Raw genomic sequence first — 16,274 nt, forward strand, 5'->3', positions numbered from 1 at the left:
ATATATATATATATATATATATATATATATATATATATATATATATATGTATAGAATATAATAATTTATAAGTAATGTATAAATCAATAAAGTAATATATAAATTGATATAATAAATTATATCAATCATATAATTTATTAAAATATTCAGTATTTGTTATTTAAGTAAATATTAAAGAATGATATACATTATTTAAAAATAATTTTAACAAAAAAAATACTTTACTAATAATGTTTTAACAATATTTATAATCCTATGTATGGTAATGAAAATGAAGATTGGGGATTCAACATTAAAATATAATTTTGTTTCAATAGTGATTATCGGCCTATGTCAGCATTGGACAGATATGATCCCAATCTCCTTGATGAAGAAGAATATTCAGACATATCTCAGGGAGAACGTATAGCTGCTGAAACTGAAATGCGAAAAAGAGATCGTGCAGCAGGCATCATAAGAGATGATCGCGATTTGCTTTATGGTAATTTTTTACTATATTCTTTTTGAAAACAAAACAATTATATTATTATTATATCAAAAGAATTATTATATAAAATATTAAGTAGTATTAAGTATATTATTAAGTAAATAACAATTTTATATAATATAATCTGTATAAAAATTAAGCAAATGTATTTGTAATAATTGAGTATATTTTGAAAACATTTTATTTTATACTTTTAGATGAAACTGATGAAGAAGAAGTACAGGCACGCAAGCGACGTATGGCTGAAAAGGCTGCTACGGGTGTATTAGAAGATGCTGAAGTAATAATCTTTTCATAAAAGTATAACTTTGCATAAAAACATTCTCAAAAGGTAATAATAAATTTTTCTTATTATATTAGATGATCGAATCCATTGAAAACTTAGAGGATACAAAAGGGCATTCGGTAAAAGAATGGGTCATGATGTTAGGACCACGAACGGAAATTTCGAATCGTTTCAAGAGTTTTCTTCGCACCCATACAAACTCGAAGGGACAGTACATGTATAAAGAACGTATTCGCCACATGTGCGAAAGTAATCAGGTTTAGTATTGAATCATATTACACAATTCTGATAAGGAAACTTTGCTTTAAAATATAATTTTTATTCATTTATTTTAATTATCATATATACCTTGGAATCAAAACTACTAGTATAATTTTCTCGTAATACTTATATTATTAACATATTCTATGGTATGGAAATAAGCAAAATGTATATTTTGTACTTATATCCATATTTATATGCATGAAATTTATTTTTTTGAAAATAAAATGACCATTATCGTCCCGAGACATTTTATTTTTTTTATCTAATATCTTATGTAGCTTCTTTACTTCCATAGGCGAGTTTCGTAGTGGAATTTCCCATTCTCGCCAGTAAGGAACATGTTTTGGCCTATTTCTTACCAGAGGCGCCATTTCAAATGCTTGAGATATTTGATGAAGTGGCGAAAGAACTGGTACTAACGATTTTTCCTAGTTACGAAAGAGTCACGTCGGAAATTCACGTGAGAATATCGGAGTTGCCGTTGATAGAGGAGTTACGCACGTTCAGGTAAAAATCCGCAATTAACTCTGTGATATATACTAATTCCACCTATGTAATATATTATTTTATTTATTTTATTTTACTTGAATCTCAAGAATATATATGTACACATCCAGTGTATAATGCGCGTACATAACGTGTAATTTTAATTTTACATAATAGGAAACTCCATTTGAATCAATTGGTCCGCACTCTTGGAGTCGTCACGGCTACAACGGGAGTTTTGCCGCAATTATCAGTGGTGAAATATGATTGTACAAAGTGCGGTTATATCCTCGGACCTTTCGTTCAATCCCAGAACACGGAAGTCAAGCCAGGCTCGTGTCCCGAGTGTCAGAGCATTGGTCCGTTCATGGTGAGTCGAGCTTTAAACAAGTCGGTTAACTTTTGCACTGCTATTCTATTATTTGAAAGGTTCTTTATTCTCTGAATTTTTATTATCTTATAAAAATTATATTTTATATCTATATATAAATGTATTGTGTTTTAGGTCAATATGGAAAAAACGATATACAGGAACTACCAGAAGATTACAATACAGGAGTCTCCAGGTAGAATACCAGCTGGTAGAATACCTCGCAGTAAGGACTGTATTCTATTATCCGATCTCTGCGATCGTTGCAAACCAGGAGATGAAATAGACGTTACCGCTATTTACACCAATAATTACGATGGTTCTTTAAACACCGAACAAGTAAGCTTTTTAACACGTTAAATCGATTAAATATTTATAACTGTGAAATTATTACATTTCTCGAAGTGTTATTAATCTATTTTGTGCATTATGTGTGTTATTAATTTATTTCGTATCTATGCATGTGCTTGCAAAATAAATCTTATTTTCAGGCATATAAATCAGACAAAAATTTTCTAATTTATTTTACTTTGCACAATAGGGCTTCCCAGTATTTTCCACAGTATTATTAGCTAACCACTTATTCGTCAAAGATTCGAAGGAGATCGTGGATTCGCTAACAGAAGAAGATATCTCGAATATACTCGCTTTGAGCAAGGATCAACGCATTGCCGATCGCATTGTTGCGAGTGTCGCACCTTCAATTTACGGCCATGAGAATATCAAGAGAGCCTTGGCGTTATCGATATTTGGCGGCGAGCCGAAAAATCCTGGTACTTTTTCATCAAGTTATTTTATGAATTTACGCATCCTCTCTCTCTCCCTCTCTTTATATTTGTGTTATATCAAATATGGGCATATAGGTAACAAGCATAAGGTTCGAGGCGACATAAATGTCTTGCTATGCGGCGACCCCGGCACTGCCAAGTCGCAGTTTTTGAAATATGTGGAGAAGGTAGCACCCAGGGTAGTGTTTACCACCGGTCAGGGGGCCTCGGCCGTCGGTCTGACCGCTTACGTGAGGAGATCGCCTACCACCAGAGAGTGGACTATAGAAGCTGGAGCTTTAGTCCTTGCCGACCATGGAATATGTCTCATTGATGAGTTCGACAAAGTATATAATTTATATTTAACTATTAATATATAAAAAAAGTGTACACTATAACAATCTCTCGCCGTAAATATTATAAGTAATTTAGTCATGATTATTATCGGTAATTAAAGTTAGTAATAAATTATTGGTAACAGCATTATTATTAGTTGTCCCAATTATATTATTATTTTTATTAGAACTCTCACACACAGCTCTTATGTCAATATCTATGTTATATGAGTGTGATATTAATATTTATATCTATATATAAATCTTAATTTACATCATGACTGATTCTAACGAGAATACTTTTGTCGTCAGAGACACGCTACAGTTTCCATCTTTTTCCAGATGAACGATCAAGACAGAACGTCCATCCATGAAGCTATGGAGCAGCAGAGTATTTCTATTTCCAAGGCCGGTATCGTCACATCTCTCCACGCCAGATGCGCAGTGATAGCGGCGTCTAATCCTATCGGCGGTCGATACGACCCTAGCATGACCTTTTCAGAAAATGTACGAACCCGTGAAACGATTTAGTCTTTGAGCGTCTTCTCGAAATTGTGACGTATGAAATTATCAGACCGAAACATTAGAGAAAATAATCAGAAGATATAAGATGTCATTACAAAATTATAAAGTTATGTAAATATGTAGATATGTATACATAAATATCACATATTATATTGTTACGCAGGTGGACCTATCGGAACCGATTCTTTCGCGATTTGACGCGCTATGCATAGTCAAGGACGAGATCGATCCTATGCAGGACCGTCATCTGGCCAAATTCGTTGTCAATTCGCACATCAAGCATCATCCCACGAGCACAGAAAGAACACAAGCCATAGAGTTGGATCCCGTTATACAGAGTTTATCCATTCCGCAAGATCTTCTCAAAAAGTATATCGTTTACGCCAAACAGAATGTACATCCCAAGCTGACCAACATTGATCAGGACAAAGTAGCGAAATTGTACAGTCAACTGAGACAAGAGAGCTTGGTAAGTTGTTAAGAAAATCTCGTTCTCGAATAATGGGCATTTTTAAAAGAAGAGGATATTAAACATCGATTAAGCGATAAAAAGTACTATGATACATCATTATTATCTCTTCAATATTCTTAAGAATACAGTATATAATGTTATAAAAAACAAAAATATTTTCTTATTGGTCTCTTTACATTCGTCATTTAATGTGAAGCGCTTTTAAAACTATCTAGTAATAATTTACTTTATCTCGAAAAAAATTATTTCTTTATAAATTTTATAATTTTTATAATGAAGTTTTAATTTTTTCTTACTGAAACCATTTTTCAAATCGAATTTTCGAAACATTTATATACAACCATCTGATATCCCCTTATTAAAGCAATATTCAATTTCCAAAATAAAAAATTAAGAGAAACTTTTAAATAAGAATGCTACTTGGCGAATATTCTTGAGAAGGTACGGCAAAATTTATACGTCGAGTTAAAAACTACTACATCGTTATTTCATTACAGGCGACTGGGAGTTTGCCAATCACCGTTCGCCATATAGAAAGCATTATTCGTATGGCAGAAGCTAGCGCGAAGATGCATTTAAGAGATCACGTACAGGAAAGCGACATGAATCTCGCCATCAGAATGGCCCTCGATAGTTTTGTCGATACACAAAAATATTCTGTAATGAAATCTATGCGCCAGGTATGTCCACATATACTTTCTCACTTGCACCCTTAATCCACTTTTTATTTCACAACACTAATTAATCTCCGAATGTACATATTGTTACAGACGTTCCAGAAGTATCTGTCATACAAGAAAGATCACAGCGAACTCCTGTATTACATACTACGACAAATCACTTTGGACACTTTGGCGTTTCAAAAGGCTTTGCACGGCGGACGTATCGCAACTATTGAAATTTCAGAAAAAGATCTATTAGAGCGGGTAATAAAATAAATCGCGTTAAATTTGGCATGAAAATTACATGCATTATAACGCAGTATTACTATCAATTACAAATTGGTTAAAAATGACGCATTGAGAGAGAGAATCGGTCAATTTTCTTAACATCAAATACACAAGACTTTCATCTTATTTTAATATGTTTCGATGCGTGAAGTTTCCACAATACTTTCGTCCATCTTTTTTGAGTCTGTGTAGAAACTCGTTTTTTATCCGTTTTACATTAGCACGATATTCATATGTCGCGTTTCACGTTATCAATAATAAATTTTGTATTTTCAGGCTAAGCAGATCGACATACACAATCTACATCCATTTTACGAAAGTGACATATTCAAGACAAACAATTTCACTTTCGAACCAAGAAGAAAAGTGATAGTACAGACTCTGCCCGAAGATATTGAAGATTGATCCGAGAAAAGTGACATTATATTTTTGCATATGTATTTAAATTGTGTAACAAAATAGTATAATTTTTTATATCCTCCAATGTAAAATTTTTATATCGTTAATTGTCTGACAAAAGCCTAATTAACACACTGTATACCAATCTTATTATTATACAATTATAACAAATTAAGGATCGAGAAATTTAGGAACAGAAATACATAGAGAAACAACCCACACACCATGCATGTCTCGAAGACGTCTTAAAGAAGTTCAAAAGACACCTAAAAAAAGTAGGGCATCTTTTGAACGAGTCTCCCACCACGTTGTGTGGGAAAGTGTTTACAAAATGACTAGGAGAATCGATTTCTATAAAAATATATTTAGACTCATGTAATTGTGCACATATCAGAACTAAACATCGCTTTTATGTTTAAAAGATCTTTTAAACTTAACATTTTTGTTTATCTTAGCGAGTACTGCATACTCCTAAATTTTTTGATCCTTTGATGACATCCTTTGATCCTTCTATATTATTGTTACATGTGAAACCCTCGTTAAATATATTCTTAAGAAAGCAATTATATCAATATTGTAAGTACTATGTGCGCACAGTAGCGCAGCAAAAATAATCGTCTTATGTTTAACTATTAACTCTACATTGATCAGTGACAGATCTTCATGTCACATTCAATATCAAAAATTCTTAAAAAAAATAATATTAACGCACGATGTCCTGCAATATCAATGACAAGAATAGTCTTACATAAAATATGCATAAAATATGCATGTCACTGTATATATTTTTATAAAAAAAAAAAGTTAAACATAACAGAAACTAGAGTAGCAAATCTTGATGCAATAAAACTGTGACATGATTAAGTGATCAAATTATAATAATATTCACTAATAATCATTAATATTTAATTAAATACACATGTATATATGTAATGAAAGGAAAGATTGAGTTATGATGAAATATCATATGCATTGCTTTGTACAATGTGAAGTAAATCTCGCGAGAGTTCCACATTTCCTTCATTTCTGCTTTCATACTTTTTTTAAGTCACTTTATTCGGCGGCCCGGAATGATCTATTATCAATACAGAACAAGATATTAGAGAATATTTTCTTACCGTGCTATTAGGTGGATTTATTACTATCACTACTACTACTGCTGCTACTACTACTAGATACACTGTCGCTAGAGTCCGACTCGCTGTCTGATGAAGAACTGCTACTACTACTTTCACTACTACTGCTATCACTAGTCTCACTGCTGGAAGAACTCGAGTCGCTGGAACTGCTAGATTCCTTTTTCATTTTCTTCGTAACATGATTTTTATTTATTTCTTCCTTTTGCTCTTGTCTGAAAATATGATACATTTATATAATTTTTACCTTTGTATGAAAATGTTTTATTTCTGGTGCTAGGAAATCAATTTTTATAACATTTTTGTATTTATTATTTACATTCATATATCTACAAAAACCATAAAAATAAATAAAAATAATACTAGAGAATATATAATAATATATAAATAATAGAGAAACTTACTATAATCAACTTACAAAAAATTATCTAAAGTCTATTATTATAAAGATATAAATAGTTTTACTTTTAATGCCAAGACAAATTTTTGTATCATTTTCAAAATTTTTTGACTTTACATGTCTATAGAAAATTTTTTGAATTTACATGTCTATAGAAACCATGAAAATAAAAAGGAAATAACACTATATAAAGAAACTTACAATAATCTCAGCTTACAAAAACAAACTCGAGATAAAAGTATCAATATGCTTGGACATATATCTAATCCAGGACATTTTTGTTTCAATACTTAAATACAAGTATTTAAACTTTTAACATAGGATATACATATGTATGTTCAGTATATGTATACGTATTCTATGTTAAAAGTTTAAATATTCATATTTAAAGACCAAAATAAAAAGAATGTCCAGGCATTAATACTTTTATATCTTGCGATAATCAAGTCTGATAAAAATTCAATGTACATACTCTTTGTTATCCTGTTGCTTCTGCATAACCTTTTTTAACTGAGCAGTACGAGAGGATCTATGCAAGTATTTTCTTTTTCCTTTGCATTCATAACTCCAGTGTCCCATCTCCAGACACTTTTGGCAACGCATCCCTTGTGGAGGATATGCGTGTCTACAAACAAAGAAGGAAAATCATTGTGATTTCATTAGCCTTATCTGATAACACATATATTAAGCTAATTGAACACTATAATCGTACATATATAGATGTAGATATATATATCACCACATTATATATATAATAATCTGAATGTATATATATATATATATATATATCTCAAGATTATGAAGAGTTTCTCAAGTTACAAGAATGGGTTAGGAATCATAAACTCACGTTTTCTTTAACAATTTTATGCCGTTTGTGCTCATTGTTCGTTTCTTTGTATAATTATACCATAAAAAACTTCAAAATCGATCGTAATCACGCTTTTAATCTCGTGTTTTAAACTTTGTTTACATACAGAAGAATTTCGTTCTCTATCGGCGCGCTTGTCCTCTCTCTCTCTCTCTCTTTCTTTCTTTCTTTCTTTCTCTCTTCCTCTCTCTCTCTCTTTCTCTTTGGTTTCAGGCCTGTGGCTCTTTTACCATTAAGTGTGCCCGTCCAGTTACTAAACGCTCGTCAGAATGACAACTTTTCAATCGTCGACTCGTTGAAATAAACCGCATGCTCATTGGTCGACGGAAGTTGTCCAGTAGTCGTTCGATTTCGATTGAAATTTAATATAGGGATATCTTATAATAACCGCAAATCTCCATATTTAAAAATTTTTTTCGTTCTTCTTTTAGAAATAGCGAATCAGACGAAAAGAGGAAACGATTAAAAAATGTCGCTTCCCTTTGTAAACGATACTAATAATATTGTTCCTGATTCTCTTTTGACCACATACGGAATTAAAAGTATAGAGCTGAGTGTCACGAAAGATGTAACGAATATGTGCCAAAGTAGCTTGCTGGAGAAAGAGAAGATTTTAAAGGAAGAGAAACAAAAGCTGGTAATAAATTAGTAAGATTTCATAATTGCACATTGATATTACTATTAATTATATATTATTAAACGACAAGTATATATACATAGAAAAAGAGAATATTCTTGTTCTAAAAATATTTTTATTTTTGATATTTAAATCTTAAAATGAAACTACACACAGCACCAAACAAAAATTATTTGCATCAATTCATTTTATATGATTCAACAAAGAAAAAAAATATATTTTCATTATTTAAAAATAATTTTTATTGAAAGCACAAATATTAGATTAAGAATACAGTGTTTTTAAATAGAAGATCTTATTAACATTAAAATAATCATATCGTACTTCCCCTAATAAGATTATATATTCAAGTTAAAACTATAACGTCTATCTCACTTTTAATTAAGCACGAACATTTTTATTTTCAATTTAGATCGAATTAAATAATCAAGTGTGGTCGCTGAAAGATTCATATTGCAATCAGGTGTGGCAGTTCTCGCAGGAACATAATTTCTCTGTCATCTTTAGATATTATCCCTTTATTACGGAAATTGATCTTTGCAAAAAGTGGAAGAACAATAATTTAAACGACGGTAAAACTACACAGCAAAGAATAAAACGTTTATCTGGACAGCTTTATCAATCAAATAAGTTAAACATAACTTCCCGTACACCACAAATCTTCAAAGGACATTCTAAAGATGTTCTAAGGACATTCATACATCCTAAGAACATCCCAGAACATTCTCTGAAGATTTTTTGCTATCTGGGTCTGTTGAATGTATAAAGGATATTTAAATATGCATTATATATATATACTGAAAATAATTCTATTAGATGTAGAAAGGAGTTCAGAGCTGATGGATCTCATAAATGAAATTGATGCTATTAAAGCAAAAATTTCTAATCTTAATCGTGAAAAGAATATCAAGCAAGATGTGGAGAATGCGTTAATGAAATTAAAGAAATTGCAATCAATTTCGGATGATGCTGCAGAACTACTGAGGTATGCCCATAAATTTTTTACGATTATTATATGGGAATTATATGAATATTATATAGAGAGAAAATTATGCGTTGCTTTTTCATACATAATTATTATTTTAAAAGAACTATTATAATTTTTCTAAAACGCATTACTAACTTTTTGTTTTTCTCTATAGATTAATAAATCCTCGAGAATATTCAGGTGGTATTATTACACCGATATCAATGCCAATATATGACGAAATAATTCCTAATCACAGCGATAAAATTACACGACGTAAAAATGATTCAAACTGCAAAAGTATATATATATGCAATCATTTTAACATATAATCTTTAATAAGTTAACTCTTTCTATATAAGTATATTAATTTAATTCGTTTAAATCAAATCGAATTTTTATCAATTTTTATCTATCGATTTATCGATTTATCTATTGATTTATTATAATTTTAATTCTCTTGGAAAGAACAAAGTATAAGTTTTAATAATTATTTTTACAATGTTTCTATTAATATTTTATTGACACGATATTTTCTTGCTCCCCACAGATTTAAAGAACAAGAAGGCACGCGACAATAAAGGGGAACCGTTACTAAGAAATCAATTGCACTTGAAAGATGACAAATTAAGTGCTGCTGCTAATAAAAAAGAAGTAACTAAGACTCCGAAGAATTATCCGCAATTATCCCTTCAAAAAACTATCGTATTCAGTGCGAAAACAAGGATCACGAACGCATCTACAGAAGTATGTAGAAAATGGCTTTCTTTTCGTTTAATAATTTAAGTATATTATGTTAAAATGAAATAATAAAACATGTAACAATGTAATTACAGCTTAACCATGACGAAAGATACAAAAATTTTACTCCAAAGAAACGTAGCGATATTTCTGTCAGGTTTGAGCAGCATCGTGATAATTATAATCATTATTATCAATAATTACTTCCTTTTTTTTCTGTAAGCATATATATATCTTTACGCATATAAATACAATGTAGAAATTGAAGATGTCTAAAAAAATAAAGGAAGTTTGGTTTCTTGTAGCAAATATTATGAATTCGTTAAAGAACCGTAATGCTAAAGCATACACGTAGTATATGCTTCGGCGCGCGCGAGTAATGTTTACTATACTCTAAGAATAAATTTTAATATAATGAATATCCGAGAAATATAAATGTTGCACACATTAAACTAAATGCATGAAGAGGGTTGTGCAAGAAGCAGAAGTGTGTGGATTTCGGGAAAATATTTCATAATATATATATATTTATGTATTTAGAAATATTTATACAGCCTCTCATATATAATTACGTAATGTACACTTGATTACAATTAATATTATATATTCCTGGAATTATACACATTACACAATCGTGTTGCGCAATAGACTATTCAACAAATGTTATTATCCCGGAATAGCGTATTGTGCGTTTGCAATTGTCATGTCAATTTATCGCTTGCAAACCACGAGGGGACTACGTGTCGTCTATAGATTTGTTTTCTCTTTTTCCTTTTTTTATCTTTTTGTCTCTTTTTTTTTTTAACTGTTTAACAGTTTCATCGTATTTTATATCACCGATCTTGGCAACTTGCTTATGTGAATGACTCGATGGATTTTCCACGCGCGAGGACTTTCAATTACATACTCTAATGAGAGACTAAATTTAAAATTAAACGGTCGCCACGGGCGCACATCGGACAATTCTGTAGAAACGTTAATCTAATTAACGAATAATATTCAACGATACATTTAGAATCGCGTCTTGTATGCTTGCAGTTATACGCATTAATAACGTTCGTATCTTTCTGTAGTGTGAATTTTCTAATGCTCTTAACTGGCTTCTCGATATCGACTCGAAATGAGAAAATTAAATATTCACTCTTTCTTCGCTAATCATATTCTTAGAGTTTTAATATATCAATACTATATATATAATCACTGAATATAATAAACAAGCAACTTCAACAAATGAAATACTTGAATAAAAGAAGAGTTGCGAAAGTGCCAACACGCACTTCCGCAACTCTGTATTAATGGCATAGAATACGTAAAAAGCAACGATAAATATATATGTATGTGTGTGTGTGTGTGTGTGTATGTGTGCGTATGTAACTAAGCGCAAAGTATAAAACTATGCTATTTTTTATTCGCTAAACACTTCGCGAAGACTTCTACAAAACAGACGTCATAGAAAAATTTACATTATTTCTTACATACACTGAGAGAGAAAGAATATCTAAAGAATGAAAAATATTTATTCGGTAAGTACTAGTAATATATTTACTTAATCCTAAATTCTCTGGCTTAAATAGAGTAAATAATTGCTTTCATAAGAAACAATGATTTTAGGAAAATGTAAATTTTGTATTTGAAAAATGAAGCGCTTCTCAACATAAAAATATGTATATTAATACAAAAGAGAGAAAATAAATATGTTATCAGTATCTATACCGAATATTTCTTCTTTTTTTATTTCTTAGATATTTTTTTCTTTCAGTACAACATTATACACGTAACACGCTAAATAAATGATTTTTACGGCTTTTACTTTATAAAGTAAGTTCCTCCTTTCTCTGATACCAACAAGAAACGTGCGTCTTTCGAAGACGAAGGGACGTCTCCCGCGCAACTTTAATAGTTCGCAGCCCATGGCGACCGTTACATTGCAACCTTTATCCTACGATATAATAAAAAAGAGTTTCAACTTTCAGACTTAACAAATACTCGTTTTATCCGATCAGTGAATGCCTTTGTTGTTTAACGAACGTTCCTCTATCGCCGGACGTTCGTCTGTCTACGTTCCGCTATTTGAATTTTGCAGTATTCACCATGCAAACGTGCGCGAAAAAATATAAAACCTCATAAGACACTCGCGCTTCGCAAATTACTCGCAGTTCGTCCGCCGTTGGGGGGGAGGGGGGGATAAGACGCCTTTACCAAGCCGATTGCCAATTTTTTCCAAAAATTGTGACCGCACTAGTCTGTCAAAGTTTATTTTAAGAAGAAGCGCTTTTTCTTAAAAACGTTCTTTTTGATAATTTTTGGGTTTGAAAAATTATTTGAAAAATCGGCTATGCTAGCGCGCAACTAACGAATTTACTTATTGCACATTAAGAGTATATCTCTTTTTTTCCATTCAGCAATTTTTACAAGAGTTTATCAGGCCTATGAAAGAAGCGGAACTTTTACAGAAATGGCTGCTGTTCTGCCATTATTCGCTTTTTTATTTCCTAATTCGAGCAACATTTTTATTGACACCTAATGTAAACTCATACAAATATAATTTGTATGAGTTTATACATTAGATATTCACAGTAGAATATTACAATAGAATATTTATGACAATTTATGAATATTTCATGGAAAATATTTAAAGGCAAAGTTACAGTGTTTCGAATTTAAGTTTTCTATGCGCGCGGCAAAGGTGTTTCTCTCCCTTAAAACGCACCCCTGTGTGTAGTGTAAATTAATGATGAAAAACTTGCATACTTAATAATATAGCGATCACAATGACTGCGCTCAGAGCTACGAAGATTTTTGCATACTCGAAAAACAGGAAATTAAGAGACAAATCTCATACGTAAGGTGCGAATACGCGAGTGTATTCTCTCTCTCTCTCTCTCTCTCTCTTCCTTTTTCTTTCTTGTTCGTTAAAGCATGGATACTCGTAGACAAATAGCATACACATAAAGTATATATGTATATGCGTAGAAGCGACAACATATTGTTAGACACGTTAAATCTGGAATACTTCTGTCGTTCGTTTTTCAGTCGAGAATTTGCTAAGTTCCATCTTCCAATCTTCCTTAATCGACTCGCGAATGTGAATGTCGTTTTCGCGACCCCAGATAGACACAGATGCAAACATTTAATATATACTTTGCTATTACAACCAGCACATGTTTAAAATATTATTATTTCAAGAAATGACGTTTCATTACGCCATATTTGGAGTTAAAACGTTTAATTCTGATTATTACGCTTGATTAATTGCGTTCTTTTGTCAGAAAATAAGCAACAATTCACAGCAGCAGCAGAACGTTGTTCCGATATTAGCGCAATTTTCGTGACATCAAACGCCTTGTTTGAGACAACCTGACAAAATTCTTCTTGTATGAGGACGCATTTTTGTGTACTTGCACTATAATTTTCGATTTACAATTCAGTCATTATTCCGGCAATATGCCGAAATATATGTCTATCTGGAGTAATTGATTTAATTAATTAGTTGGTATTTCTCCTTTCCTTTTCATACAAATCACAAAACGTTCAACGCGACAATAGGATCGCCAAATCATAAGTTTCACGACGGCAACACCGAACACTTCGTAGCTTCAATGATTGAAGAGAGAAAATCAAGATGACATCCATAATCGCGAGATTGATCGTTATTCGAGATAGCTGCTCGAAATGGTCTCGAAGCAGACACCGAGGAAAGGATTCGTGTGACGAGAATGAGAAGTTAAAAGCTTACGAGTAGAGCAAAAAGATGTGAGCTTACGAGTAGAGCAGAAAGACATGAGCTTACGAGTAGAGCAGAAAGACATGAGCTTACGAGTAGAGCAGAAAGACATGAGCTTACGAGTAGAGCGAAGAGTGAGAGAAATGTCAGTCCGACTGACACGATCGATATAGTATATGGGATTGATTAGAGTAGTTGAGTAAAAATTTGTTTCTCACACAGCCACAGTAGTTGCAATATACATATATATATTTCTCTTCATTTTTTAACGACGTTTTAACGAGATGCGGCTACTGTCCGCGATTGCTCGCGACAATAGTAATCATTCTGACACGACGGCCATCTCTTTTTCTACTTTTCTCTCGTGGAATACGTTCGACTATGGTATGCAGGGCAATTCTTGCAATACCACGCGTTAGTCGCGTAACTGTTGAAACGCAGAGGAGAATTGATATGTCGGCGGCTACTGAACAATCTAATGCTCAAAAACGTCCCACTAATGCACGTTTCTATTAACGTCGATTAATATCAGGGCAAAACACCTAGTTATTGACATCCCCTTTATTGTGAATATTTTAGAAAAAAAATGCACACGTTTGGCTTTTTACTAAAATTTTAAAATTATTATTAAAATTATGTTAATTATTCGAATATTCTTTATATCGTATGTTAAAAGATTGTCAAATTTACTATTTCTATAGTAATTTACATACCGCATTTGATAATTGTGATGCATTTTACTGTAGGAAATTATAAATTTGGAAAAATTCTAAGTGTTGTGATAATTTGTTTACAATATATAAAATGTCTATATTTGTATTTTTTCAGCATGTTCAAAAGTAATCATTGATACGAGTAATGAATAACAGAGAGAATCTTAAAATATTAGAATCGCAAGTCGAAATGACTCTTTCGGGTGTTCAAAGGGCGTTGTCGTTCCTGAACATTCTACTGTTAAACCTTAACTTGAATTTAAACTCAAACAAAGACTCAGATCTTATTAATCAACGTTAGTAGAAACTGCCATGACAGGCATAACGCACGAATCGTCTCGAAATTACTTTTGACGAGTCTATTCTTGCGCGTCACGCGGAAAAGATCACGACACGACTATCGATTTGTACAATTGAACCTCCTACACGGAAGTAATATCGTTACAGTTCGTGCGACAGTCGTGATTACGCATGCACATTTATTGCTAAATGAGACTGTCTTGGGAACAAAGAGAGAGAGAATGTTAATCTTTAATTAAATTAATTAAATGAATATTATCAACTCATTACTCTTCTCTTACAATCCGTAAGCTTATCCTCTTATTATAATTGTTACATATTATTACTTAATTGAATTTAATTCAATCAGAGACAGCCACGTTTAGCATTAAGCGTACGACAACTCGATGGGACGACTTTTTAAATAAAACAAATTGAAAACAAATCAGTCTTTTACAATATGTACGCGACTACGCCATTAATGCACACACACATACATATATAGAGAAAAATACACTGTAATAACATATATATACAAAAGCAAAAAGATTAACGAAAATAAAAAAATCGATAAGCTACAAAGATTTTAGATGACTTCAAGGTTTTTAAGCTATAGGCACGTTGTTAAATGTGAGCCCATGTGTGTGATAGATAACTTATCTATAATCGATTTTATATATATACATACTACCGTCCAGAATTTTGGAAGCAGTCATATTTTTGTGTAATAAAAGATCGTTTGTAAATATTATGAAAGCAACCGCTTATAATAAATGTTTGTTGACATTGACGACTACTTTAAGTTAGAACACCAACTTTCTGTGCCTATAATTACATTATATTAAATAAAAAAATTCAGTTAAATCAACCAACTGATAACTTTAAGGCGCACTGAGCTCAGAAATTGTAACTTGCGTCTATGAATGCTTGAATAAAACTATTAAAATCCTATTTAATTAGAATACAATGGTTAGATATCGGAATTGAGAATAAATATCATATTTCTGTAAATTAAACGTGACCAAAACAAAGTAAATATTCAATCGCAAGTAGATAATAGCAAGAATTTATTAGACATAGGCATAAACAGTTGGTGTTCTGGTCTAAAGTAGTCGTCAATGTCAATAAACATTTATTATATCCGGTTGCTTTTATAATATTTACAAACGATCTTTTATTTCACACAAAAATATGACTGCTTCCAAACTTCTGGACAGTAGTGTATACATATATAACGGCATACAAATATCTCCTCATAAAGATATACATATATGTATGTATACATATATGTATGTATGTATGTATAATATATATAATTTTACAATTACATTGGCACTATTTTTTGTGCATAGTTAAGAGTAGAACAACGTTGATATGATATGAGAAAGAGAAAGACAAAGAAGATAGAAGGAAAGCGACCGGACGAGAAAGAAAGAAAGAAAGAAAGAAAGAAAGAAAGAAAGAAAGA

The 16,274-nt window shown here is 31.6% G+C and overlaps 3 protein-coding genes across 4 annotated transcripts in view; 2 read left to right on the forward strand and 1 right to left on the reverse strand.

The window, feature by feature from the left end:
- Positions 1-5,907, forward strand: part of LOC116844053 (DNA replication licensing factor Mcm2) — a 6,727-nt gene extending 820 nt beyond the window's left edge. Inside the window, exons 3-15 of the mRNA XM_032815146.1 lie at positions 318-481; positions 685-767; positions 848-1,030; positions 1,333-1,544; positions 1,701-1,893; positions 2,029-2,232; positions 2,435-2,666; positions 2,757-3,007; positions 3,338-3,502; positions 3,684-3,989; positions 4,490-4,672; positions 4,763-4,918; positions 5,219-5,907. Of these exons, the coding sequence (XP_032671037.1) occupies positions 318-481; positions 685-767; positions 848-1,030; positions 1,333-1,544; positions 1,701-1,893; positions 2,029-2,232; positions 2,435-2,666; positions 2,757-3,007; positions 3,338-3,502; positions 3,684-3,989; positions 4,490-4,672; positions 4,763-4,918; positions 5,219-5,347 (2,461 nt within the window). The 3' untranslated portion in view covers positions 5,348-5,907. The remainder of the gene's footprint in view (positions 1-317; positions 482-684; positions 768-847; positions 1,031-1,332; positions 1,545-1,700; positions 1,894-2,028; positions 2,233-2,434; positions 2,667-2,756; positions 3,008-3,337; positions 3,503-3,683; positions 3,990-4,489; positions 4,673-4,762; positions 4,919-5,218) is intronic.
- On the reverse strand, positions 4,697-8,000 carry LOC116844056 (zinc finger CCHC domain-containing protein 10). 2 transcript variants are annotated; one of them, XM_032815149.1, is made up of 4 exons: positions 7,725-7,998; positions 7,350-7,502; positions 6,460-6,692; positions 4,697-4,883 (listed from the first exon to the last, which is right to left on the reverse strand). In XM_032815149.1, the coding sequence occupies exons 1-3, from the start codon at positions 7,757-7,759 to the stop codon at positions 6,467-6,469; spliced, it is 414 nt and encodes a 137-aa protein (XP_032671040.1). In that variant the 5' UTR covers positions 7,760-7,998; the 3' UTR covers positions 4,697-4,883; positions 6,460-6,466. The 2 variants fall into 2 exon arrangements, with proteins under 2 accessions (XP_032671040.1, XP_032671041.1); XM_032815150.1 differs by having other exon boundaries at positions 4,697-6,692; positions 7,852-8,000.
- A 21-nt stretch (positions 8,001-8,021) lies between these two features.
- LOC116844055 lies at positions 8,022-10,394 on the forward strand. Its single transcript, XM_032815148.1, has 6 exons — positions 8,022-8,382; positions 8,795-8,954; positions 9,199-9,367; positions 9,525-9,649; positions 9,900-10,096; positions 10,186-10,394. The coding sequence occupies exons 1-6, from the start codon at positions 8,215-8,217 to the stop codon at positions 10,288-10,290; spliced, it is 924 nt and encodes a 307-aa protein (XP_032671039.1). The 5' UTR covers positions 8,022-8,214; the 3' UTR covers positions 10,291-10,394.
- Positions 10,395-16,274: the final 5,880 nt, after the last annotated feature.

Source organism: Odontomachus brunneus, unplaced genomic scaffold, assembly GCF_010583005.1.
Source record: "Odontomachus brunneus isolate Ranch 3 - 2012 unplaced genomic scaffold, Obru_v1 Obru_scaffold_039, whole genome shotgun sequence".
NCBI classification, from domain to species: domain Eukaryota; kingdom Metazoa; phylum Arthropoda; class Insecta; order Hymenoptera; family Formicidae; genus Odontomachus; species Odontomachus brunneus.